This window comes from Mobula hypostoma, chromosome 1 (assembly GCF_963921235.1).
Source record: "Mobula hypostoma chromosome 1, sMobHyp1.1, whole genome shotgun sequence".
In the NCBI taxonomy this organism is placed as follows: Eukaryota; Metazoa; Chordata; class Chondrichthyes; order Myliobatiformes; family Myliobatidae; genus Mobula; species Mobula hypostoma.
In genome coordinates, this window is record NC_086097.1 from 49106283 (window position 1) to 49131763 (window position 25481).

The 25481-nt window shown below is 41.2% G+C and overlaps 2 protein-coding genes across 3 annotated transcripts in view; both read right to left on the minus strand.

The window, feature by feature from the left end:
* The window catches only part of LOC134355039 (transmembrane protein 179-like), a 34434-nt gene extending 26370 nt beyond the window's left edge, over positions 1-8064 (minus strand). The window contains exon 1 of one of the 2 annotated variants that reach the window (XM_063064834.1): positions 7686-8064. In XM_063064834.1, coding sequence (XP_062920904.1) covers positions 7686-7987 — 302 coding nt within the window. In that variant the 5' untranslated portion in view covers positions 7988-8064. The remainder of the gene's footprint in view (positions 1-7685) is intronic. The other variant, XM_063064757.1, reaches the window with a different exon arrangement.
* Positions 8065-11495: 3431 nt separating this feature from the next.
* Positions 11496-25233, minus strand: LOC134346822 (kinesin-like protein KIF28P). The gene is made up of 4 exons (XM_063048969.1): positions 25161-25233; positions 24775-24928; positions 24533-24687; positions 11496-11672 (listed from the first exon to the last, which is right to left on the minus strand). The coding sequence occupies exons 2-4, from the start codon at positions 24884-24886 to the stop codon at positions 11496-11498; spliced, it is 444 nt and encodes a 147-aa protein (XP_062905039.1). The 5' UTR covers positions 24887-24928; positions 25161-25233.
* Between the last annotated feature and the right edge of the window lie 248 nt (positions 25234-25481).

Genomic DNA, 25481 nt, shown 5'->3' on the forward strand with positions numbered 1-25481 from the left:
AAATCTGGGGAAAGGTGCAAGACTACCTTAAAGGCACTGAACATACCTTGGAGCTCAGTGCAGTTCATTGTGGAAAAGGTAGAGGAAAGGCACTATATGTACCTTAGAGTTCAGAGCAGTACACTGTTAAAAAGTGGAAAAAATATGAAACCACAAACACACAGCCTAAGTCAGGCCGCCCCTTTAAACTTAGTAGCCGGAGAGGAATGGCACTTGTTAGAGAGACTACTGAGACACCAACAATCACTCTAAGTGAGCTGCTGAACTCAGTGGCTGCAACAGGAGATGAAGTTCATGGCTCCACAATCTCTAAGGCCTTGCACAAAAGGAGTATTTGTTGAAGATTGGCAAAGAAGTCCTGGCTACAAAAAATATAGCCTTGCCTGTAAAAATTTGCATAGCATCACTTAGAAAACAATGTAAAGATGTGGAAGAATGTTTTGTGGTCAGATGAGACTAAAGTGGAACTTTTTGGCCTCAACACTCAGCTGTATGTGGGGCATAAATCTAACATTGTACATCAGCCAAATAACACCAGCCCTACTGTAAAGTATGGTGGAGGTAGCATCATGCTATGGGGATGTTTTTCAGTAGCAGGAACTGGATATTTGATCAGAATTGATGGGAAGTAGCACTCTCTGTAATTTAACAACAGAAAGGGAGCAATCACCCTATTGAGCAATCACCCTATTGAGCTGTCAAAAGACCCAACAATCTAGACTCACCCATAGCAAAAGAGGCACTGAGGAACAGATTAGTTTGCAGATTTTGGAAAGATGCAAAAATAACATGGTTGTTGTCATGGGCGACTTCAACTTCCCCAGTAATGACTGGAACCTCTGTAATGCAAAAGCTTTAGACAGGGCAGAATTTGTAAGGTATGCCCAGAAGGATGATTGTGCTAGCTTTCTTTTCTTTTTTGGCTTCATGGCCAACCAGAGAAGAAGAATTTCAGAATTGTATACTTTGATAATGATGTATGAACTTTAAAAATGTAATGAAGAATTAAATGAAATGTAAAGGTTGCTTAGGGATCACTTTCATGGGGTTTGTCGTGTTGAGGCTGGGAAAGGATGGCAGGGTAAAGGAACCATGGTTGACAAGAGAAGTGGAACATCTAACTAAGAGGAAGAAGGAAAAGGAACACTATAGCACAGTGCAAACCCCGACTCACAATCTTGTGCTGAATTTTTAACCCATACCAAGATCAATATAACCTTTCCTTCCTACATAGCTCTCCATTTTTCTTTCAACTATGTGCCTATCAAAGAGACTCTTCAATGTCCATAATGTATCTGCCTCTACCACAACTCTGGCAGCACGTTCCACGACCTACCATTCTGTGTAAAAAACGGCCTCTGACTTACCCCCTTTAGAGTCATAGAACACTAGAGTACAGAAACAGGCACTTCGGCCCATCTAGTCCATGCTGATCTATTAACCTGCCTAGTCCCATCGACCTGCAATTGGACCATACCCCTCCCATCCATGTACATATCCAAACTTCTCTTAGATATTGAAATTGAACCCACATTCACCACTTCCACTGGCTGCTCATTCCAGTCTCTCAAAACCTTCTGAATGAAGAAGTTCCACCACATGTTCCCTTTAAACATTTCACCTTTCACCCTTAACTCATGACCCTTAGTTCTAGTCTCACCCAACCTTAGTGGAAAAAGCCACTTACATTTACCCTGTCCTTACCCCTCATAGTTTTATATACCTCCCTCAAATCTCCCCTCATTGTTCTACGCTCTTGGGAATAAAGTCCAAACCTGTTCAACATTTCCCTGTCAAGTCCTGGAAATGTTCTTGTACATTCTCACACTCTTTTAAACTTATTGGCATCCTTCCTGGAGGTAGGTGATCAAAACTGCACACAATACTTCAAACAAGGCCTCACCAAAGTATTATACCACTTCAACATCTCAACTCCTATACTCAATACTTTGATTTATGAAGGCCATTGTGCCAAAACTTTCTTTACAACCCTATCTACCTGTAATACCACTTTAAAGAAATTATGGATCTGTATTCCCAGATCCCTCTGTTCCTCTGCACTCCTCAGTGTTCTACCATGAACAGTGTAAGTCCTAACCTGGTTTGTCCTTCCAAAGTGCAACACCTCACACCTGTCCACATTAAATTCCATCTGCCAGTTTTCAGCCTATTCTTCCAGCTGGTCCAGATCCCAATGCAAGCTTTGATAGTCATTCTTGCTGTCTACTACACCCCCAATCTTGGTGTCATCTGCAAACTTGCTGATCCAGTTTATCACACTATCATCTAGATAGCAACAAACCCAGCACTGATCCCTGTGGCACACAACTAGTTACAGACCTCCAGTCAGAGAGGCAACCAGCTATTACCACTCTCTGGCTTCTCCCACAAAGCCAATGACTAATCCAAGTTACTACCTCATCTTGAGTGTCAAGCAAATGAACCACCTTGCCAACCTCTCATTCGGGACCTTGTCAAAGGCCTTGCTAAAGTTCATATAGACAACATCCTTGCTTCATCAGCTTTTCTGGTATCTTCCTCAAAAAATTATAAGATTGGTTAGACACGACTTAACACACACAAAGCCATGCTGACTATCCCTATTTAGTCCGTGTCTATCCAAATACTCAGATATCCAATCCCTGAGCATTTCTCACTACCAATGTCAGGTTCACCAGCCAGTAATTCCCTGGCTTGTTCTCAGAGCCGTTCTTAAACAACAGAAGAACATTCGCTATCCTCCAGTACTCTGGCACTTCACCTGTGGCTAAAGGCATTTTAAATATCTCTGCTAGGACGCCTGCAATTTCTGCACTTGCATCTAACAGGGTCTGAGGGAACACCTTTTCAGGCCCTGGGATTTATCCACCTTAATTTGCTTCAAGACAGCAAAATCATCCTCCTCTGTAATCTGTAAAGGGTCCACAACCTTGTCATTGTTTTGCCTCACTTCTAAAGAAGTTGTGTTCGTCTCCCAATCAAATACAAATGCAAAAAAAAATTTTGAACAACTGCAAAAAAAGCAGTGGCTCTGAGTAAGATCCTTGCTCTTACATTCAAAACATCTTAAAGCTCTACCTTAAATTACATTATACTTTCCTCCCAACACCTTAAAGTTATGTTCCCTTGAATTAGCCACATTACCCATGGTAAAGTCATTCAGAAAGTCAGGAGGCATTCAATCCATATAAGCATAAATTAGTAAATTTGCAGATGACACAAAGCTCAGTGGTGTTGTAGACGGTGTAAGAAGTTGTCGTAAATTACAATGGGTCATTGATTGGATACAGAGCTGAGCTGAGATTAGGCAGATGGAGTTCAATCTGGAGAAGTGTGAAATGATTCACTTTGGAAGGTCAAACGAAGGCAGAGCACAGCTATAGATCCCTCAAAGTTTCCATATAAATTGAGAGACAATAGACAACAGACAATAGGTGCAGGAATAGGCCATTCAGCCCTTAGAGCCAGCACCGCCATTCACTGTGATAGTGGCTGATCATCCACAATCAGTACCCTTTTCCTGCCTTCTCCCCATATCCCTTCACTCCGCTATCTTTAAGAGCTCTATCTAACTCTTTCTTGAAAGAATCCAGAGAATTGGCATCCACTGCCTCCTGAGGCAGAGTATTCCACAGAACCACAACCCTCTGTGTGAAAAAGGTTTTCCTCAGCTCCGTTCTAAATTGTCTACCCCTTATTCTTAAACTGTGGCCTCTGGTTCTGGACTCCCCCAACATCGGGAACATGTTTCCTGCCTCTAGCATGTCCAATCCCTTAACAATCTTATATGTTTCAATCAGATCCCCTCTCATCCTTCTAAATTCCAGTGTATACAACCCAAGTCGCTCCAATCTTTCAACATATGACAGTCCCGCCATCCCGTGAATTAACCTCGTGAACCTACGCTGCACTCCCTCAATAGCTAGAATACCCTTCCTCAAATTTGGAGACCAAAACTGTACACAATACTCCAGGTGTGGTCTCACCAGGGCCCTGTACAATCTTTTTGCTCCTATACTCAACTCCCCTTGTTATGAAGGCCAACATGCCATTAGCTTTCTTCACTGCCCACTGTACCTGCATGCTTGCTTTCAGTGACTGATGTACAAGACCACCTAGATCTCGTTGTACTTTCCCTTTTCCTAACTTGACACCGTTCAGATAGTAATCTGCCTTGCTGTTCTTCCCACCAAAGGGGATAACCTCACATTTATCCACATTAAACCGCATCTGCCATGCATCTGCCCACTCATCCAACCTGTCCAAGTCACCCTGCATTCTCGTAACATCCTCCTCACATTTCACACTGCCACCCAGCTTTGTGTCATCTGCAAATTTGCTAATGTTACTTTTAATCCCTTCATCTAAATCATTAATGCAGGGGTCCCCAACCTTTCTCGCACTGCGGACCGGTTTCATATTGACAATATTCTTGCGGACCGGCCGAGCAGGGGGGAGACTACAATGACCATGAAGCCTTGCGCAGGCACCAGTGCGCAAGCGTGTACGTGCCGATTTTTCTCTACAAATCGCTTTTGGCAATTTTGTTCGGGGGGGAAGGGGTGTTAATGACGAACACAGTATCGGTGATAAGTGGCTAATACACTTAATTTCGTTTCTAAAAGGGTTTATCTAATGAATTTAATATTAAACACACAGCACATATTTTCCTCGCATGAACATAGTGAAAAATCAATTATCAGGGGAGCTTGAAGTAAGTGTTGAACGAACTTCCAGTAGAAGTGGTAGAGGCAGGGGTATTATCATTTAAAGAAAAATTGGATAGGTATATGGACAGGAAAGAAATGGAGGGTTATGGGCTGAGTGAAGGTCGGTGGGACTACGTGAGAGCAGCGTTCGGCACGGACTAGAAGGGCCGAGATCGCCTGTTTCCGTGCTGTAATTGTTATATGGTTATATAAGTAAGTCAATAGCATCGTAACATTTTAAGTAACGATTGGATATTAAACATAAAGCACATACTTTCCTCGTATGAACATATAAAATCATTGCAACACACCAATATCGCTGAATCAGTGGGAGCCCTGGGCTTGTTTTCCTGCAACAAGACGGTCCTATCGAGGGGTGACGGGAGACAGCGATACTCGAAGGGGATTCCTTAAGTCCAGTCTATTCCGCAATTTAGTTTTGGTTGCATTCATCGCAGAGATATGTTGGAAATGGAAGCAACGTTTTCAGTGCTTTCGTGGCTATCTCAGGATATTTAGCCTTGACTTTGATCTGGAATGCCGGTAGAGATGTTACGTCAAATATGCTTTTCAGCCCGCCGTCATCTGCAAGTTCGAGGAGTTGATCTCCTTCCCACGCTGACATGGATGACGCGCGGGTAATGACCTCGCGTGCGTTCAAACTCAACAGTGACAGGGAATGAGGAAAGGTGCAGCTGACTCATATCGCCAAATCATATCGTTTCCTCGCGGCCCGGTAGTAAATGCTTTGCGGCCCGGTGGTTGGGGACCTCTGCATTAATGTATATTGTAAATAGCTGCGGTCCCAGCACCGAGCCTTGTGGTACCCCACTAGTCACTGCCTGCCATTCTGAAAAGGACCATTAATCCCTACTCTGTTTCCTGTCTGCCAACCAATTTTCTATCCATGTCAGTACCCTACCCCCAATACCATTTACTCTAATTTTGCCCAGATTAAGAGAGCGTGGTTAAGAAGGCATATGATATGTTGGCCTTCATTAGTCGGAGAATTGAGTTCAAGAACCATGAGGTAATGTTACAGTCAGTAAAAACTTGCAGTATTGTGTTCAGTTTTGGTCACTTCATGATAGGATGGATGTAGAATCTTTAGAGAGGGGGCAGAGGATATTTTCTATGATGCTGCCTGGATTAGAGAGCATGTTTTATGAGGAAATATTGAGAGAGCTAGGGTATTTCTCTTTGAAACGAAGGAGAATGAGAGGTGACTTGATAGAGATGTATAAGAGGCATAGACAGAGTGGATAGCCTGCACCTTCTCCCCAAAGCATCAACAGGTAATACAAGAGGGCATAATTTTAAGTTCTTTGGAGAAAAATAGAGAAGGGATGTCAGGGAGTTTTTACACAGTGAGTGGTAACGCATGGAACCAGGCAAATACATTAGGGCCATTTAAGAGACGTTTAGGTAGACACATGGATGAAGGAAAAATGGATGGCTATGTGAGAAGGAAGTGTTATATTGATACTGGAATAGGTTAAAATGTTGCCACAAATCGTGGACCAAAGGGCCTGTGCTGTACTGTACTGTATTACCTGGATGAGACCAGACTGGTTATGACATGCCAGCCTAGGAGCTGTGAAGTGAAGGATAGAATCAATCAAATGAGCAAAATGGGCCAAATAGCTGAATGACCACCCTGCTCTAACAGGGGAGGGCAATGCAATTCTGAAATATGAACATTTACATTTTGATTTTTATATTTTTTTAATTGTTTAAATGCAACCCATTGCATGTTACATGTTTCATTGCAGATTCCAGAAGCTCTGCATGTCTGACTTTACAAAAAGGTTTAAACTGAAAATTAGGGAAAAGGTCCAAAATTGCCTCAACATTCAACATGCCAAAAGATATACAGGAAGAAACTAGGGATCGGCTTCTGTAGGTAATGATTTTTTGGTTTGGGATGCAATGGGTATGGTGTGTAGGGTATCACAAGTTCTGTGAACATAACGGTCAGTGGATAAATGATGGACAGAGTGGTGCTTGAAGGTTTGACTCAATGATGGATGATGTTCAGTCAGCAGAGATTCACGGAAGAACAGGAGTTAAAGGGAGGACTCAATGCTCAATAGAGTTGAGTGGGGATAAAGATCAGCAGGGATGGAATTCAAAGGGAATATAGTTGAGAGGATAACAGAATTCACTGGGGCTGCTCAGAGGGAATGGGGTCTATGGGGGTGAGGATCAGCGGGTGATGTGATCCACAGTGATAGGCTTCGATGGTCATGTGATTCAGTGAGGGGGTGAGGTTTAACGAATGGATTAATTCATTGAACATGCAATTTATTCAGAATGGGGTTCAGGTGACATGCACAGAATTTCAATAGCACATGGAGTTCAGTAGGGTTCACAAGATGAGCTGATACAATGGAAATGGAATCAACAAATAAAGGTGGCTTATTGGCAATGAGTTCCATGGTGTGGTTGCATATAGCAGGTCATGGTGTTCAATAGCCATTTGATCCACAGGTTGGCAGAGTTCAGTGGGAATGAGGTTCCAGGGTCAAGGATACAGTTATTAATGGAATTCAATGTGATAGGGTTTAGTGAGTGATGGATTCTTTGTGTTGTGATCCAATAGGGAATGGGATTCAGTGGAGGACACCATTAAGCAGTTGAGATTTAGTAGGTGATTTTGTTCCGTGGGATGGGGATGGGGGGAGAGGAGAGAAGAGGGAAAAGAAAAGAGAAAGTAACTGGTCATAATCTTAGGGCAAGTGGATGTAGTGAGTAATATTTAACTGGGGTTCCGCGGGAAAGCCGAATGCTGATGAGGTAGGGAATGTTGGGATGTAGTCCACTGAAGGAGGGGAACAGCAGCCGAGGGTTTCAGTGGGCGCTGTGCTCAAACGGGAATTGGGTTTAGTGGGAATTGGGATTCACAAGGTGGGAATGAGGTTGAACAGGAGGAGAGATTCAGTAAGGATCAGCATCAATAGGGGCTAAGTGACTTACTCGTCGTATCCTTTGCAAAGATAGAAGAGGAGCCTCCAAGCCTGGATGGCGGAGAAGAGGACGGTGAAGAGGCCGATGAAGGTGGTGAATTGGCAGGCGGACTCCGGGCCCCACTCCTCCACCACGAAACGCTGCTTCTCCACCGTCATATTCTCATTCTGCCACATCCCGCGGGTGAAGAGCAGGCATTTGCCCCCGAAATCACTGCCGTTCTCCGACAGCGGCACCAGTGCCGTGAAACCAAACAGAAAAGCAAGAAAGTACAAGATACACTGACCGAATAAAAAATTATTCAGCCCCATTTCTCAGGATGAAGCAGCTTGCAGAGCAGCCGACTGGCGCCTGCGCGAATCGATTCTCTGACGTCTGGCGGCTGGAGCCGTCCCGGGGCTGAACGGGAGCATCCCGCCGCAGTATCGCTGGAATGCAACGGGAGGCCGGGCGAGCTGAGTGAAGCAGCGGAATTCCTGTAATGTAGCTGGAGGCACTCTGGGGTGAAGCTGCAGCCACGCTGGAATGTAACTGAGAGCACCCTAAAGTGAGGCTGCGGCATCCTTGGAGTGAAACTGGGTGCATGTGGGGTGAAGTTGCGGTATCCCTAGAGTAAATTCTGGAGCAAAGGTGGGGCCGACCCGGAGAGCTACTATCTTGGAATGAACCTATGATCATGATAGCTTGGAGCAGGTTTCCGGAGTGAACGTGAGTGCTCCCGGAGCAAAGAGAATACTAGACTACACAGATTGGAATCATTCTGGAGAAAGTTCAGACAGGTTTAGAGACCATCTCACAGTGATCATGAAGCATACCTACACACAAGAAATAGGAGCAGGCATTTCAAATCTGATCTCTTATCATAGCCCCATCATCTGGCCCTAACCCTATATTCCTGGTGTGCCTAACATTTAAACACGTATCAACCTTGAATATAGTCAGCCAATGAGCTGCCACAGCCCATATCCAATGATTCATCATCTTCTGGGTGAAGGAATTTCTTCTCAGCTGAACAACCATTTCGTTGTTTTAAGACAGTGATTCCTGGCTCCAGATACCCTACCGCAGGGGAAAATATCTATCATGTCAAGCCCTGTAAGAAAGTTGTACTTTTCAAAGACATTGTCTCACTTCTTTCTAAGCTCAAGGGAGTATAGAACCGGTCTGCACATTCTCATACAACAAGTCCTCCAACCAGGAATCAATCACATATAAATCTTCCTGGAGTAGAGAGGCCAGACCTCCACCAAATATTCTAGACATAGTCTTACCAGGTCAATATATGATTGGAGTAAATCACCTCTGCAACTTTACTCATAACATCTAGCAATAAAAGCCAACATTCTATTTGGCTTAAAATTTGCTTGCTGAACTTGAATATTAAGTTTGGTGATTTGTATTCAAGGATAGCGTGTTCAGAAACAGTATATATTCATAAAAATGAAAACACTAACATCGAAAGTGACTGCCCCGTGCATCAAGACAGCTCTTGACTGTGTGACATCAGGTGGCCCTGAATCACCAGCTGTCCTGCGGAGGACATATAGCCATCCTTCTTATGGTTATTGTAGAGCCAAGCTGAGATGATGCCAATGTTCCTGGGGGTGAGAGGCAATTCTGAAACAACTGGGACCAGCCTGAACTGAACCTGGGGCTAAACTAGAATAAATCTGAAGCTATCCTGAACCATTTGCTATTCTGGAGTAAACCATGAGTTAATCTGGTGGTTAGTCATGGCCCATCCTCAATATGGATCACTGAACTGTACCTGGAATAAACACAATGCTTTCAAGCAGTGAAAAACCCATATATGATCATGTACAGAGAGATTTTGATGTGCTGATTGATTAAAAAAATGTAAACCCACCAGTACAACCAATCAGGAAACCAAGTGATACACTAGCCCTCAGTAGAAAGTGGTTGAAATACAGAAGTTAAGATTAAAAAGGCTTTGATGACTTTAATTTAAATCTACATGCAGATTTGATCTGACAAATGATCTGTCTTGGAATCTATTCAACTTCGGTTTACTAAATAGGCTAGCGACTAATATCCATTAAAAACCCTTAACTTCCCATAGCAATCTGGACTACAACTCACTCAACCCTGTAAAGATTCCACTGTATCTCCCCATTTCTCCAGCTCTGTCATACCTGAGCTAATGACAGCATCTTCTATACATTTTACATAATGTTTTTTCCTTTCTCCTTAACTGTGGTAAGAAAGAAGAGGCAGAAACCCGCAAACCATTGACCTGTAGACCTGATATCTGTAGTTGTGAAAACATTGGAATCTATTATAAAGGATGTTATCACAGGACACTTAGAAAATAATTAATATAATTGAGCTGAGTCAGCATTGATTTACAAAAAAAAATCATGTTTGACCAATTTATTGAAAATAGTTGAGGACATCTCCAGCAGTTGAAATGAGAAAGAACCAATAGATGTGGTGTATATGGATTTTGATCAGGTTTTTGATAAGATCCCATAGAGGAGGTTGGTGAACAAGGTTAGAGCACACTGAAGTGGGAGTAAGTTACTAGCAAAGACTGCTTATAGATCAAATACAAAAGTAGGATTTTAAAAATTTTTCTTGGGTTGACAGGCTGTGACCTATGGGATAGGTGTGATGTTTAACAATCTATGTTGACTATTTGGTTGAATTTGGCCAAATATGCTGAATATGCAAAGTTTCCAAATTTGCTGAAGGCACAATAGTGATGGGAATGTAAAGAAATACTTCATGAGGTTATAGACAAGCTGAATGGGCAGCAAGAGACAGATACTGTGGAGAAAAAAATATGAGTTTATCTATTTCTTTACTGAAAAACAAAAATGTTGAGTATTTCTAAAATGGTAACTGGGAAATACCGATACTGAGAGACACCTGGGTGTCTTTATATGCAGGTCACTGAAAGCTACCATGTAGATGAAACTAACAATTAAGAAGATAAATGATATATTCTCCTTAAGTGCAAGCAGATTTGAATACAAGGAATAAAATGAATTATTAGAATTATTTAAGTTCTTTGTAAGACTACTTTTGGAATATTGTGTACACTTTTGGTCTCCTTATCTAAAAAGGTGCTTGTTCTAAGGCAATACAATGAAGATTTACCAGATTGATTCCTGAAATGGCAGGGTATCATAAGGAAAGATCAAGACATTAGGCTTCTGTTCTCTACAAGTTAGAAGAATGAGAATATCTGTATAAAGATATAGGAAATGCCACTTAAATAGGATCACCAAAGCTGAGCTCCAAATCATAATCAAGAACTTAACTGGTACAAACAGATTGACACAATGGCAACTAGAGGATGGGAGAATAAGATTAATGTATGACAAGAGGCTCCCTCATTTCTTCCCCCGTATTCTTGTCAGGAATAATATGGTATATTAAAGACACATACACATGGAAATTAGCCTAGAACAGAGGAGTCCAGTTGAGTGGTGTACCTGACAAGTAACATTCTATTTCCACCACCTCTACCATTAGCACATGGTGGATGTCTGGGTACTAGCTACGAGACATATCATCAATGCCATGTCATAAGTCATTCTGAACTAAACGTAGGCACCTTCTTTCATTATACGAATCAGAATCCTGTAATTGCCCATTTCAAAACATTACATAATGGTGTTTCTTGACTAGCAGGGATTGCTAGTACCTGCTGGCTTGATAGCATCACCAACAAACCAGAAAAAAAGAAAATATCTGTTATTACCAAATACAAATAAAGTAGGAGAGTTTTCAGATATATTTTGATCACATGATTATTCATTTGTGGTAGATAGATGAACACAACTTCAGATATAATTATTCAGCTTGAACCACTGCTGTTGAGTCCATCTGAAGTTCTTTCTTTTTCCTGATGATTTTTGCAACATCATTCTTCAGTTTCGCAACACTGCCTTCCAATTCTTCTCCAAGTGTTTGAATCAATTCACTCCGTTCATTCACAAAATACCTCAAGCAGTGAATATGCTCTTCATCCTAAAATAAAATGCACAAGGAATACTGATTAATTGGCAATATTAAAGGTTTCTTATCCATTACATAGTGGGATTTAAAAGCGTTACTCAAAGGAGCTAACAAAGTCCCCTTTAATTTAACAAATTATTAAATTGCAGAAAGCAATCAATATCAACATGAAAATGCATACTGGGACATATAATGGAAGAATAACACCTTTACAATCGGAAAGTGCAACATAAAGACTGAAGTCATGATTAATATAATTTTTAGTGTTCCGGGTGTATTTTCTCTCATCATTGCATTCAACTGTACTGTGGAGAAGATCCCTCAGATACACCCAGACTGTCACCACTAAAGTACAGTAAACTGTCAAGATTTACTTTGCGTAAACACATGAAATTCTGTAGATGAAGGAAATCTTGAGCAACACACATAAAATGCTGGAAAACTCAGTAAACCAAGCAGCATCTATGGAGGGAAATGAATAATTGATGTTTCGGGCTAAGACCCTTCACCAGGACTTGTCCCGAAACATAGATGATTTATTCCACTCCACAGATGCTGCCTGACTTGCTGAGCTCCTTTACTTTGTGTAACTGCTTACTTCAACTTACAATGCAAAAATAACTTATTTTCTCAGTGTCCCTGCTCAGGATGCTCGCAATTGGCAAGAGAATACATTCTCTGGTGATTTTTGCAACATCATTCTTCAGTTTCCCAATACTGCCTTCCAATTCTTCTCCAAGTTTTGGAATCATAGAACTCCTTTCACTCACAAAATACTGAGTTCCTCCAGCATTTTGTGTGTGTTGCTTGATTTCCAGCATCTGCAGATTTTATCTTGTTTGTAAGAGAATACATTGAGTCTCTTTCCTGCTTCACAACGTAATGTTGTAAGGATAGCAGGTATTTTTGTCTATCATTCATGCTGCTCTATTATTAGAGGAGACTTCCTATCTTATTTGCTCATCTCTGCAGCGCGCAAAATTATTGCCAGATAATAAATCAAAATCTTTCTTATGGCGGTCTTCGAACCTGGGAACATAAAAGCTAATTTAAGATTATCATTATAGCCAAAGGTGTGTTCAGAAAGACCAGAGAATGGACAGAGAACATTTTGATTGTCATGACTCAATGTCTGCTCACGGGTTTACATAAAGAGAGCTATTCCCTGCATTTTAAAGCCTATATGTGGAACATAAACTGGCAAAACCACACCAGACACATAAAAATCTTCAATAATGAGCATAAGGCCTTCCAGAAATTCAAAGTAAATTTTATTATTGAAGTACATATATGTCACTGTATACAATCCTGAGATTCATTTTCTTATGGGCATACTCAGCAAATCTACAAAATAGTACTTATAACAGGACCAGTGAAAGAATAACCAGAGTGCAGAAGACAACAAACTGTGCAAATGCAAGTATAAATAAATAGCAATAAATAATGAGACGATGAGATAAAGAGTCCTTAAAGTGAGATCATTGCTTGTGGGAAGCATCTCAATGATGGGGCAAGTGAGGGCAGTTATCCCCTTTTATTCAAGAGTCTCATGGCTGAGGGGTAGTAACTGTTCTTTCTGCAGCCCACAGAAAGCCATCGATTATTGCTGGTGCCATCTTGTCTTCAGAGACCAGGTACGAAGTTTAAAAAAATAAGAGTCATTGTGTTTTACAGCACAGAAACAGACCCCTTGGCCCACCATGCCTAAGCTCATGCATGCCCATGTATACTAATCACACTTGCCTAGCTCACCCTGGAACTCATGTGATCTAGCCTCCAGGCCAGTCTACCTTGCTTTATCTCATCAAAGGCCTTGATATATGTCTACTTCATGGCATATCAATTCTTTCAGTTACCTCTTCAAAAACTAAATCAGATTTGTGAAATGTTTTTCCATGCACAAGTCATGCTCACTATCCCTAATCTATCCTTCATTTCTATATGCAAATAAATCCTATCTCTTAGAACCACTTCCAATAACAATCCCACCACTCCCTGTCCTGTAGTTCACTGGTTTGTACTTGCAGCCCTCCTTAAATAAAGGTACAACATTAGCTATCCACACAACACACACAAAATGCTGGAGGAATTCAGCAGGCCGGGCAACATCTACGGAAAAAGTGCAGGAGACGTTTCAGTCCTGCCAAAGGGTCTTGGCCCGAAACATCAACTGTATTTTTTTCCATAGATGCTGCCTGGCCTGCTGAGTTCCTCCAGCATTTTGTGTGTGTTGCTCAGATTTCCAGCATCTGCAGATTTTCTCTTGTTTATGATTAACTACCTACCAGTCTTCTGGAACCTTGTCTGTGACTAACAAAGATATAAAAGTCTTTGCCAAGGCCCCAGGAATTTCCAACACTTGCTCCCCATAACATTCTAGGATATACATGGTCAGTTTCCAGGGATGTATCCACCTTCATGCTTTACAACTCCTCCAACACCTCCAGCACCTCCATCTTTATAGTGTTGGTATGATCTAGAACATCACTGCTCCTTTCCCTGAACTCATAGCTTCCATGTGCATCTCCATAGTAAATACAGAACAGAAGTATTCACCAGCCATTTCCCGTAATTTCCCATGAAGATTACCATGGATGATTAAATGACCTATCTTATTCTTAATACATTACAGAATCTTTTAGGATTCTCCACAGAAATTAGTGATCATAATGCCATGAGATTCAAAGTAAATATGGAAAAAGAGAGGTCTGGACCATGGGTTGAGATTCTACAGCTCAATACAAGAGGACATGACTTTAAGGTAAGGGGTGGGAAGTTCAAGGGGGATATTAGAGGAAGGTTTTTTACTCAGAGAGAGGTTGGTGTGTGGAATGCACTGCCTGAGTCAGTGGTGGAGGCAGATACACTGGTGAAGTTTAATTGACTACTGGACAGGTATATAGAGAAATTTAAGGTGGGGGGGTGTTATATGGGAGGCAGAGTTTGAGGGTTGGCACAACAATGTGGGCTGAAGGGCCTGTAATGTGCTGTACTATTCTATGTTCTATGATCTTATCTGCCAAGAATATCTCAAAACCGCTTATTGCCCTCCTCCTTTCCTTCTTAATTATACCGTTACATCCTTTACATCCCAGAGACTCACATAATCCCAGCTGCCTCAACCTGACCTATACCTCCTTTTCCTTGGCCAAGGTTAAAGTGAAGGACAAGATAGGGAAGATTAGGGAATGGACTGAGAGTTGCTGTGAATTGTTAGCCTATCCCTTGAGGGAAAAGGAACTGGAAAACAATTTCCTGGAAAAAAGATGAAATTATTCTGCATTCTGATAACTGTTTTTGAACAGTAAAGAATACCATTATTTTATGTGCCAGGACATACATTTGTTCATTTGATTGAAACTATAGCTGAGGAAAATGTTCAAAATTTTCCCACATTATTCAACTCAAATTGTCATTTGAAATTACAGCTGTGGCTTGAAATTAGCTTATCTATAAGCTTGTAACTTGTTTTCCTTGACAGGTAAAAAATGAATGGGTTAACAATACTTCCAATAGCCAGAACCTTTTATTGGCATTTCCAAAATTTGTCTATTGAAATTATATCTAGCAGCAAATTTTCTAGGCTTACCCATGATTATAAAATTATAGAATTGCATTTATTAAATAAATAAGTGAAAGTCAAGATGATGGCCAGTTTTTGATGTGAATGCCAGGACAGGTAATGATGCCAGCAGGATATCTCATCAACAAAATCCTTGCAGCAACAAAGTTATACATTCTTAAACTGAAATGGAATAAAAGAAGACTGAAATGGTTACATGATGAATGAACTCCAGATCTAAGCATAAACCTGTGGATTAGTTATGGCCCAAGTAATTCGCTGTATCTATTATATTTTGCATGAATACTGAACAGCAATTTTTCTCTCTCTATTGTTCATCAGTTTTGTGGACTGGCAGGTGCAAGCTCCAAGAAAATCATGTTCTTGAGATGTGAATGCTCATATGAAAGATTAATGATAGTGGGGTGCCTACAGCAGATTTAACAAGATATAGTCCATACCTATTGCAGGTTTAACAAGAAGCAGTCTGCAATTGATAGCTAGGTGATTTTACATTCAGATATGTTATAAAGGTGTATGTAAGAACCCAAATTAATTTCAGTTATCCAGCAGCTCTAATGTCTCATGAATGATGAAAGTCCAATGGTGATTTCAAATACTTTCACTCAAATGCAATAAATTCTTTTAGATTATCATTAAAAAAGTGTTTTTATAGTTATAGATTCATAGAACACAGAAACACTCCTGGGCTCACTGAGGCTGTGCTTACCGTTAAGCATCCATTTACACTAATCGCCAACTGGAAATTCCACACTCACACACTCAGTTTTCCAATGAAATTTTCAATTGCTCTTGAAACAATTTTCTGGGGTAAAATTCCATGACATAATGTCAACAATAAAGCAACATCCAAAAATCACCCCTGTGTGATTTTCAACCAGTCTGATCTGGAAAAGTGCAGTTCCTATGTATTCATGAAACAATCAGCTTTTACTCTTAAAGTTTTCCATGAGACAGAGCAACTTAAATTGGTCAACACTCAAACTGCATTCTTTACCCTCACAGATCTTTGAACTCCTATGCCTTCAAATATGGAATCACAATACTGCCTGGACTGCTATCATTCAGTCTCAGGATCATTCCAGACTGGTGTTGCTGATTTCTGCCACATAGAGTCATAATGTCAGACAACACTAAACACAGACGCAAACCCTTTGGTCCGGTCAGTTCATAGAGAACAGAATCCACCAACCAAAAATCGAAAATATGGAATAAAATTCCCTCTCATGGAATCTGCGTGTCTTTAAAAAAAGTAAGTGTTTTTTTTTCCCACAACGCACACTTGTTGACTCATATTCAAATGATGTGTCTTTGCATTACAGGAAATCAGAATGCATTCCACTTTCAAGCAGCGTAACCCACCAGGATCACCAGAACATAAATGCAATTTGCTGCTACGGTTGCAACCTGACCTTGACTGTTGCTCTCTGCACAACTATTTTTAAGGGACATATTACATGTTCCAGTTGTAATCTTGCTGGAGCAAAATACTATAGATCTAACTCAGAAAAGTACTGCCAATTCTGTTTTTCTCTCTCACACATCCTCTCTGTATATTTACAATATATTTTATGAAGCATATGAATTTGCACATATTGTAATGTATCTATTGAACCATTTTCTTGGACTGATGTGTTTTTCTAGCATTTGTTTTATTTCTCTTGTACTCTGGTCATCTGTAAAATGTCTTGATGCTTCTTGCTGTGCTGTGTGACTTGAGATTCTATTTCTCACTCTAACATTTTGACTTGGCTTCCTCACCTCTGCATTATTCCAGGTCCATTGCTTATATTTTCTTCAAAGTGTTTCTGTTTCTTCCTTTCTTTGGGTTCCTTTTACTAAACTATCCATCAGCCATGTTTTGCTGCACTTATCTGTTATAAATGGAAAACTCCTTTCAGTAAGCTGCGTACACCATTAAATACATTTTCCAAGTTTCACCGAGTATTCGAAGTTAGCCACTTTTAGTTGGCCTACAATTACGTAATTAACATATAATTAGTTAACAACCCTGAACAAAACAATAACATCCTGACATTATATGCTTTATTTGATTAGCCTGGGTAAATCCTTTTATATGTGTAATCATATCCCCATAGGTAGAAGCATATTTAATTATTTCCTGCTCTTCAAAGATCAGTTTTGTGAGGATATGTATGGGTTGATACAGTACTTTATGAAACAAATTTAAAAATCCCTTCTGAAGCAATGTTTTCATATTTTTACAGCGATATTGTTGTAATTCTGTTATTTATTTTCCTCTGGTTGACTACTACACCAGTGTTTAGCAGATGTATGAATTTTAATGTCAATGTATGAATTTCAATATGTATAAATTCATATATTTTATAAACATCTCACAGATACATGCTATATTTAACAACAATGTTATAGTTGTTTATTAAAAGCCTACACAGTCTGGGATTCCCGTATTATGTCAACAAATGTAGAATACAGAATCATTCAAAGATCCACATAACTGAGACTACTGAATCTAGTTCAATTTTTCTCCGTTATAAGGTCATCAGTTTTGAGTCTGATTATGGTTCCACTTTTCATATTCAGAAGTATTAGTAGAAAACTTGCCATAAATTAGATTGACAGTGATTTGTCTCCCCTACAGAGAGTACTCTGGCACGGTTGATGCAGAAAATATTAACAGTGCTGTAAAAAATACACTCTCTTGCTGGTGTTCAGTTTTCATTGGGGCAAGGCACTCTGCATCCAATAACCATTTTATGGAGGCAAATGGGAACCAATCTAATGGAAAAAAAGCTATTTCAGTTTTCCTTTCTGATTAATTGTATTGCAGATCAAGTCAGAATAAAGAAAACGTTTACTGCTCTGTTCTCTAATTTTAATTTTATAGTATGCGGAGCTTGCATTATTGTAAATTATCAATAGTTGTACAAAGTGTGATGGAATTAGCCTTCTTGGCACCAATCCTCCTATAAATGTCCAGTATCCATTTTAGCTGAAGTCATTATAATCAGTTTCAATAACCTACAATATATCCTTGTACCATATGAAAATAGAAAATAGCGTGGAAAATGTCTGCACACCTGTCAACACAGAGCATTTAAATGCACATTATGACAGTAAGTTCTCAACAGTAAGATTTGTTTTTGTTATGTATTTTTCAAGATGCAAAGCCAGCATTTAATGCCCATCAACCTAATTGCCCTTAAGGGGTTGAGGAACCACCTTCTTGAACTGCTGAGCTTCATCTCCAACATAGCAGCTATAATAGAGCTGATTGGCTTGCTGTGCCATTGCAGAGGGCAGTTAAGGGTCAATCATATTGCAGGGTTTTAGACTCACATATAGGCCAGACTCAGTAAGGATGGTAGAATTTCTTTCTCAAGGATATTAATGAATCAGGCAACTTTGTACAATAATCTAGTACTTTTAAGGTCACCATTATAAATACTAGTTTTTTAAAAGCATTGTAATTTGTGTTTAAATTTCACAGCTAGCGTGGCAGACTTGAATCTTGGAGCAACTCACACAAAATACTGGCATATAATAGGTGATCAGCAGGTTAGGCTACATCTATAGTGGGGAACCAGTTGTTAACAATTTGGGCCAAAACCCTTCCTCGGCACTGGAAAGGGAGGGGGAAGAAGCCAGAATAAGAAGGTGGGAGAAGGAGAAGGAGTACAAGCCGGCAAATGACTTATGAAACCAGCTAAGGGGGAAGGCGGGTGGATGATGGAAGGGGGATGGATTAAGAAGCTGAGAGGTGATAGGCAGAAGCAGTAGAGGGCTGAAGGTGAAGGAGTCTGATAGGACAGGAGAGAGGACCATGGGAGAAAGGGAAGGAGGAGGGGCGTTAGAGGGAAGTTACAGGCAAATGAGGAGAAGAGAAGGGGTAGAGGGGAGAAATAACTGGAATTTAGAGAAATTGATGTTCATGCCATCAGATTGCTACCCAGATAGAACATGAAATGTTGCTCCTCCAACCTGAGAGTGGCCTCATTGTGGCAGTAGTGAAGACATGGACCGACATGTCAGAGTTGGAATAGGAAGTCGAATTGAACTGGGTGGCCAGTGGGAAATCTCGCCTTTAGTGGTGCACAGAGTGAAGGTGTTGCACTTGCAGATGAAGTGTTGTCTCACCGGCAAGGACTATTTGGGACCCTTAATGGTGGTAAGAAAGGAGGTATAGGGGCAGGTGCAGCACCAGTCCAGTTTGCAGAGATAAGTGCCAGGAGGGAGATCAATGGGGAGGGATGAGTGGACACAGGAGTCATGTAGAGCCTTTCTAATCTATCACCTATCACATAATTTAGTGCATTTTTTGTGGTTGAACATGGTCCATCCACAAGATAAATAGATCCCTCGCCAACGTAGGCTTTGATCATAACAATCATTTAACCAGTGATACAGAACACATTCTAAAATTATGCATTTTTTCATCCAGATTGCATCAAGCAAACTTGCACAACTAGTGAGAATTCTGCCCAATAGTGATGTCTTTTTCATTGAACTCGATTTCACTAGTCCCGAAGTACTGCTGATGCTGGAATCTGAAATTAAAATAATAAATGCTAGTGATACACGGAAGGTCAAGCAACTACTGTGAAATAAAAAAAAACAGTTTACTTTCAACTCCTCAAAATAAATTTGTTTCATCAGCTGTAAACCTGAGGTGGGACTGCTTCATAGAACATAGAACGTGGAACAGTACAGCACAGGAACAGTCCATTCGGCCCATGTTGTGCCGAACCAGCAAAAAGCAAATCAAAAACATCCAAACACTAATCCCTCCTACCTACACCATGTCCATATCCCTCCATCTTCCTTTCAGCCACGTGCCTGTCCAAACGTCCTTTAAAAGCCTCTCATGTATTTGCCTCTACCACCATAACAGGCAGCACATTCCAGGCATTCACGACTCTTCGAGTAAAAAACTTACCCCTCACATCCCCCTTGAACCTACCCCTTCCCACTTTCAATACTTGCTTTCTGATATCAGACATTCCAATCCTGAGAAGCAGATACTTTCTGTGCACTCTATCTATGCCTCTCATAATCTTATAAAACTCTGTCACATCTCCCCTCAGCCTCCGACGCTTCAGAGAAACCAATCCAAGTTTAACCAGCCTCTCATAATAGCATGTGCCCTCTAAACAGACAGCATCCTGGTAAACTTCTTCTGCATTCTCTCCAAAGTCTCAACATCATTCCTATAGCAAAGCAACCAGAACTGTACACAATACTCCAGATGTGGCCTCATGTGGCCATGAGAGAGGTCTGGAGGGAGATGAGGACCATCACTGGGTTCCGGCAAACTAGCAACAGAGGAGCTGAAGGCAGTGTGGACAGGGCCAATCAACTTAACCTGTTCTTTAACAGATTTGACATTGTGGTCCCTGCCCATCCCCCACATGAGCCATCTGTTGTCGGCCCCCAACCAACACATATTCCACTCTCTCCTCCTACCCTTCCTCATAGTACCCCACTCTGCTCTCATGACTATACCCCTTCCCCACACGAAACCACCACGGTGGGTTTCACAGCTGAACAGGTGAGAAGACAGCTGAAATGTCTCAACCCAAGCAAGGCTGCAGGACTGGATGGTGTCAGTACTGGGGTGCTCAAAGCCTGTGCCCCTCAGCTATGTGGAGTACTTCGCCATGTATTCAACCTGAGCCTGAGGCTCCAGAGGGTTCCTGTACTGTGGAAAACGTCCTGCCTCGTCCCTGTGCCGAAGACGCCATGCCCCAGCGGCCTCAATGACTACAGACCGGTGGCATTGACCTCCCACATCATGAAGACCCTGAAGAGACTTGTTCTGGAGCTGCTCCAGCCTATGGTCAGGCCACACTTAGATCCTCTCCAGTTCGCCTACCAGCCCCGACTAGGAGTTGAGGATGCCATCGTCTACCTGCTGAACTGTGTCTACGCCCACCTGGACAAGCTAGCGAGCACAGTGAGGGTCATGTTTTTTGACTTCTCCAGTGCGTTCAACACCATCCGCCCTGCTCTGCTGGGGCAGAAGCTGACAGCGCTGCAGGTGGATGCTTCCCTGGTATCATGGATTCTTGATTACCTAACTGGCAGACCACAGTACGTGTGCTTACAACACTATGTGTCCGACAGAGTGATCAGCAACACTGGGGCTCCACGGGGGACTGTCTTCTCTCCCTTTCTCTTCACCATTTACACCTCAGCCTTCAACTACTGCACAGAGTCTTGTCATCTTCAGAAGTTTTCTGATGACTCTGCCATAGTTGGATGCATCAGCAAGGGAGATGAGGCTGAGTACAGGGCTACGGTAGGAAACTTTGTCACATGGTGTGAGCAGAATTATCTGCAGCTTAATGTGAAAAAGACTAAGGAGCTGGTGGTAAACCTGAGGAGAGTTAAGGTACCGGTGACCCCTGTTTCCATCCAGGGGGTCAGTGTGGACATGGTGGAGGATTACAAATACCTGGGGATACGAATTGACAATAAACTGGACTGGTCAAAGAACACTGAGGCTGTCTACAAGAAGGGTCAGAGCCGTCTCTATTTCCTGAGGAGACTGAGGTCCTTTAACATCTGCCGGACGATGCTGAAGATGTTCTATGAGTCTGTGGTGGCCGGTGTGATCATGTTTGCTGTTGTGTGCTGGGGCAGCAGGCTGAGGGTAGCAGACACCAACAGAATCAACAAACTCATTCGTAAGGCCAGTGATGTTGTGGGGATGGAACTGGACTCTCTGACGGTGGTGTCTGAAAAGAGGATGCTGTCTAAGTTGCATGCCATCTTGGTCAATGATCCCATCCACTACATAATGTACTGGGTGGGCACAGGAGTACATTCAGCCAGAGACTCATTCCACCACGATGCAGCACAGAGCATCATAGGAAGTCATTCCTGCCTGTGGCCATCAAACTTCACAACCCCTCCCTTGGAGGGTCAGACACCCTGAGCCAATAGGCTGGTCCTGGACTTATTTCCTGGCATAATTTACATAATACTATTTAACTATTTATGGTTCTATTACTATTTATTATTTATGGTGCAACTGTATCGAAAACCAATTTCCCCCTGGAATCAATAAAGTATGACTATGACTATGACTATAATCAGAGCTTTAAAAAGTTGCAGCATAATACCCTGATTTTTGAATTCAATGCTTCAACTAATAAAAGCAAGCATTTCATAAGCCTTCTTAACCACCCTGTCGACCTGTGTAGCCACTTTCAAGGAGCTAAGAACTTAGATCCCAAGATCTCCCCACTCAGCGACACCGTTAAGGGTCTTGTCCCTAACAGTTTACTACCTCCTTGCATGTGCCCTACCAAGGTGCAACACCTCTCCTTTATCTGTGTTAAATTCCGTCTGTCATTTCTCGGCTCTTATCTGCAAATGATCTATATCATCTTGTATTCTTTGACAGTCTTCTATACTATTCAAACCTCCACCAATCTTGGTGTTATCCACAAAGTTGCTAACCCACCCATTTACACTTTCATCCAATCATTTATATACATCACAAACAGCAGAGGTCCCGGCACAGATCCCTGTGGAACTCCACTAATTACAGACTTCCAACTCGAATAAGTCCCTTCAACCACTACCCTCCACGCAAGCCGGTTCTGAACTCAAATTGCCAATTCAGCATGTACCCCATACATCTTAATCTTCTGGATTAGCCTGTAGTGAGGGACTTTGTCAAACAAAGCTTCAGGCAATATTACAAAACTGGAAATTCAATTTCACCCTTTCTTGTTGCTTTGACTCTGTGCTTTGTAAAGCACTAACATCCAAGTAGATCTCTTGCATAAAATGGTGAATTGAGTGAAAATTCATTAGATGAAACACTAGTATGATTTACACGTTGAAAGATGCATTATAATGTTGAGCAATACACACAAAAAACTGCAGGAACTCAGCAGGTCAGGCAACATCCATGGACAGGAATAAATAACTCATGTTTTGGACCGAGACCCATCATCAGAACCTGAGTTCCTCCAGCATTTTGTGTGTGTTCTGGATTTCCAGCATCTGCAGAATCTCCTGTGATTATGATAATGCATTATACTGTATGGTTCCTATTAAAGCAGTTTACTGCACAACTTTCTGAAAGTATCCCTAGTCACACTCCCAATGGCAGTCTGATACCATGACTGCAAAGCAGGAATACTTTGCTGCAAAGAACAGAAAGGGACTCCCTAGACATACTGAAAGAGACATTAATTCTCATATGTGAGACAAATGCCAAGACTGAAGTCCTGTTATGCCAAAGGTGGAGGGTGGAGGATGGGGAGGGTGTTGGAGAGGAGGGAAGGTGATCCTCACTGGAGACTTACTCGGGAAGAGCCTGGCAGGAGGTAGCTCCAGCTGTCTCTTCCAGAATCAAGGATCCTCAATCATTTAAGGTTCAAAGGCTCATTATTCGAAACATAAACCATAACCATAAACAGTAAACCTTAAACTATTACATATGTTCTCACAAGAAATGGTGGTAGTAAGAGAGCCATCTGAGTAGCACATTCATTCACGTGTTAATAACATATTCATCCATGTGTAGTGTTGCAAGTGGATCTGATATGGGAGATTATTATGCATCACCTGTTCTTTCATAGACAATTAATGCAATTCCACATTGATGTTAGAGATTGGAGTGTGTGGAGATGGATTTGTCCAGACTGGGTACAATAATTGGGCAGACTCTTTATGAAAAGTCTCCCTCCATCTGTGAGATTCTTATTGCCCAAGGTGAAAGCTCCCCTTTTCTGAACTGCTAGTTTTCTGCTGAGACATTCTCCTCTTCCTGTCACTCCTAATGTTATTTAGCCTGCAATCCAGATCTTACTAGTGGTCTGACTGCTGTTTTCTCTCTTCCTCCAGCTACTCTTTTCCCCCAGATTGTTGGGCTGTGGTAAATACAGCTAAGTCCTTTTTATGTTTGATGTCTGCTAACAGATCCAATTTCAAGTCAGGGTGGTCTTAGAAATGGCCTGGTAAGATGGTTTAAGTGCATAGGGTCAGATGTAGTAAGCTTGTAAACAGTTTGGTGCAACTGCAGACATTTGCCAGGGAAAAGGATGGAGTCACTGGCTAGCAACCAATTTTCTGAGAACTCAAAACATTAACAGTATAATGTTGTGCATCACTTACTGAATGCTAACCACTTGCAAACACTGTGTGTCACTGTAAAATTCTGTTTTGCAATGATATTTTATTTCTGTTGAAAGTTAAGCAGGGTCAAAGCCCTTCTTCCGTTACTTGAGTTCTTCACTGGTGTCTTATTCAATGTCAATGTAAAGATATATAAAGATAACTCTCCTCTTACTAGTGGCCTGAGTTGCTTCAAGCAGATCAGTCGTCCTCTCACTCCAATCATGCTGAAGTAAAAGGTCTTGAGTGCTTTTGCGAACTCAGCATCCACACTGGGAAATGGTGACCTTTGACAGGATTGATCACCAGTGAACTTCACTGAAACTCCATCTGCAAACAAACAAAAGGAAAGTTGAGAGTTAAAGCAACGAAGGTGATATTATCAGGAAAAAAGCAGCTCATATTTATCAGCACTACCAAGCTTTGAAGAAAAGTTTCTCATTTTTTGTGCCTTCTTTTGCAGTTTGCTATTTTCACTTCTCAAGGCTTGGTTTGCTTCTCGAAGATTTTTTGCTTCTTGTTCCATCATTCTTAGTTGCTGAGATAGTTTGAATTTATGTTCTTCTTCATCCTGCATGATCAGATATCAAAATAAATTAAATATAAAAGGTTTCTGGAATTTTTTCATTCTGTTTATCAGATTAAATTTGAGGAATATATGAAAGCATTAATAGTTCTTATTGCTAAACAAACCATAGGTATCTGTGGTCTGTGTTGTAAAATTACAGCAAGCAAACATGAATTAACTGCAAGCTTGAATCTTTCTAATTCTGGTAATCTTATAAAGAACAGATTTATCATACCAGTGGCGCAGATGTCCACCGATTTCTATAGCTTAGATCTAACAGCACGCTACCATCACTTGACAGTGGGATATTAGCAAGCTCTGTTTTCCTTTCTTGGCAACCTTCTGAGAAAACACAGTTCGAAATAATGGTTATGTTCCACTTCCAGTCAAGCATATTCTTTCTCCAATTCTGAGTATTCCGGTAGACTTCCTTTTAACATTTAACACCAATATTGAACACATTTCAAAAAAGCATACTAAACGGACATATTAAAAATCTGAATCAATATAGGAGACCCAGGAATTACTAAGTGGGTCCAGCACTAGTAGAAATGAT

Coding starts and splice junctions, on each gene's coding strand:
- LOC134346822 (XM_063048969.1), bottom strand. CDS start 24,886: ATGATGGAACAAGAAGCAAAAAATCTTCGAGAAGCAAACCAAGCCTTG. Junction 24,688..24,774: donor AAACTTTTCTTCAAAGCTTG/GTAGTGCTGATA, acceptor GTTTGTTTGCAG/ATGGAGTTTCAGTGAAGTTC. Junction 11,673..24,532: donor TGAAGCAACTCAGGCCACTA/GTAAGAGGAGAG, acceptor ATTTTATTTTAG/GATGAAGAGCATATTCACTG.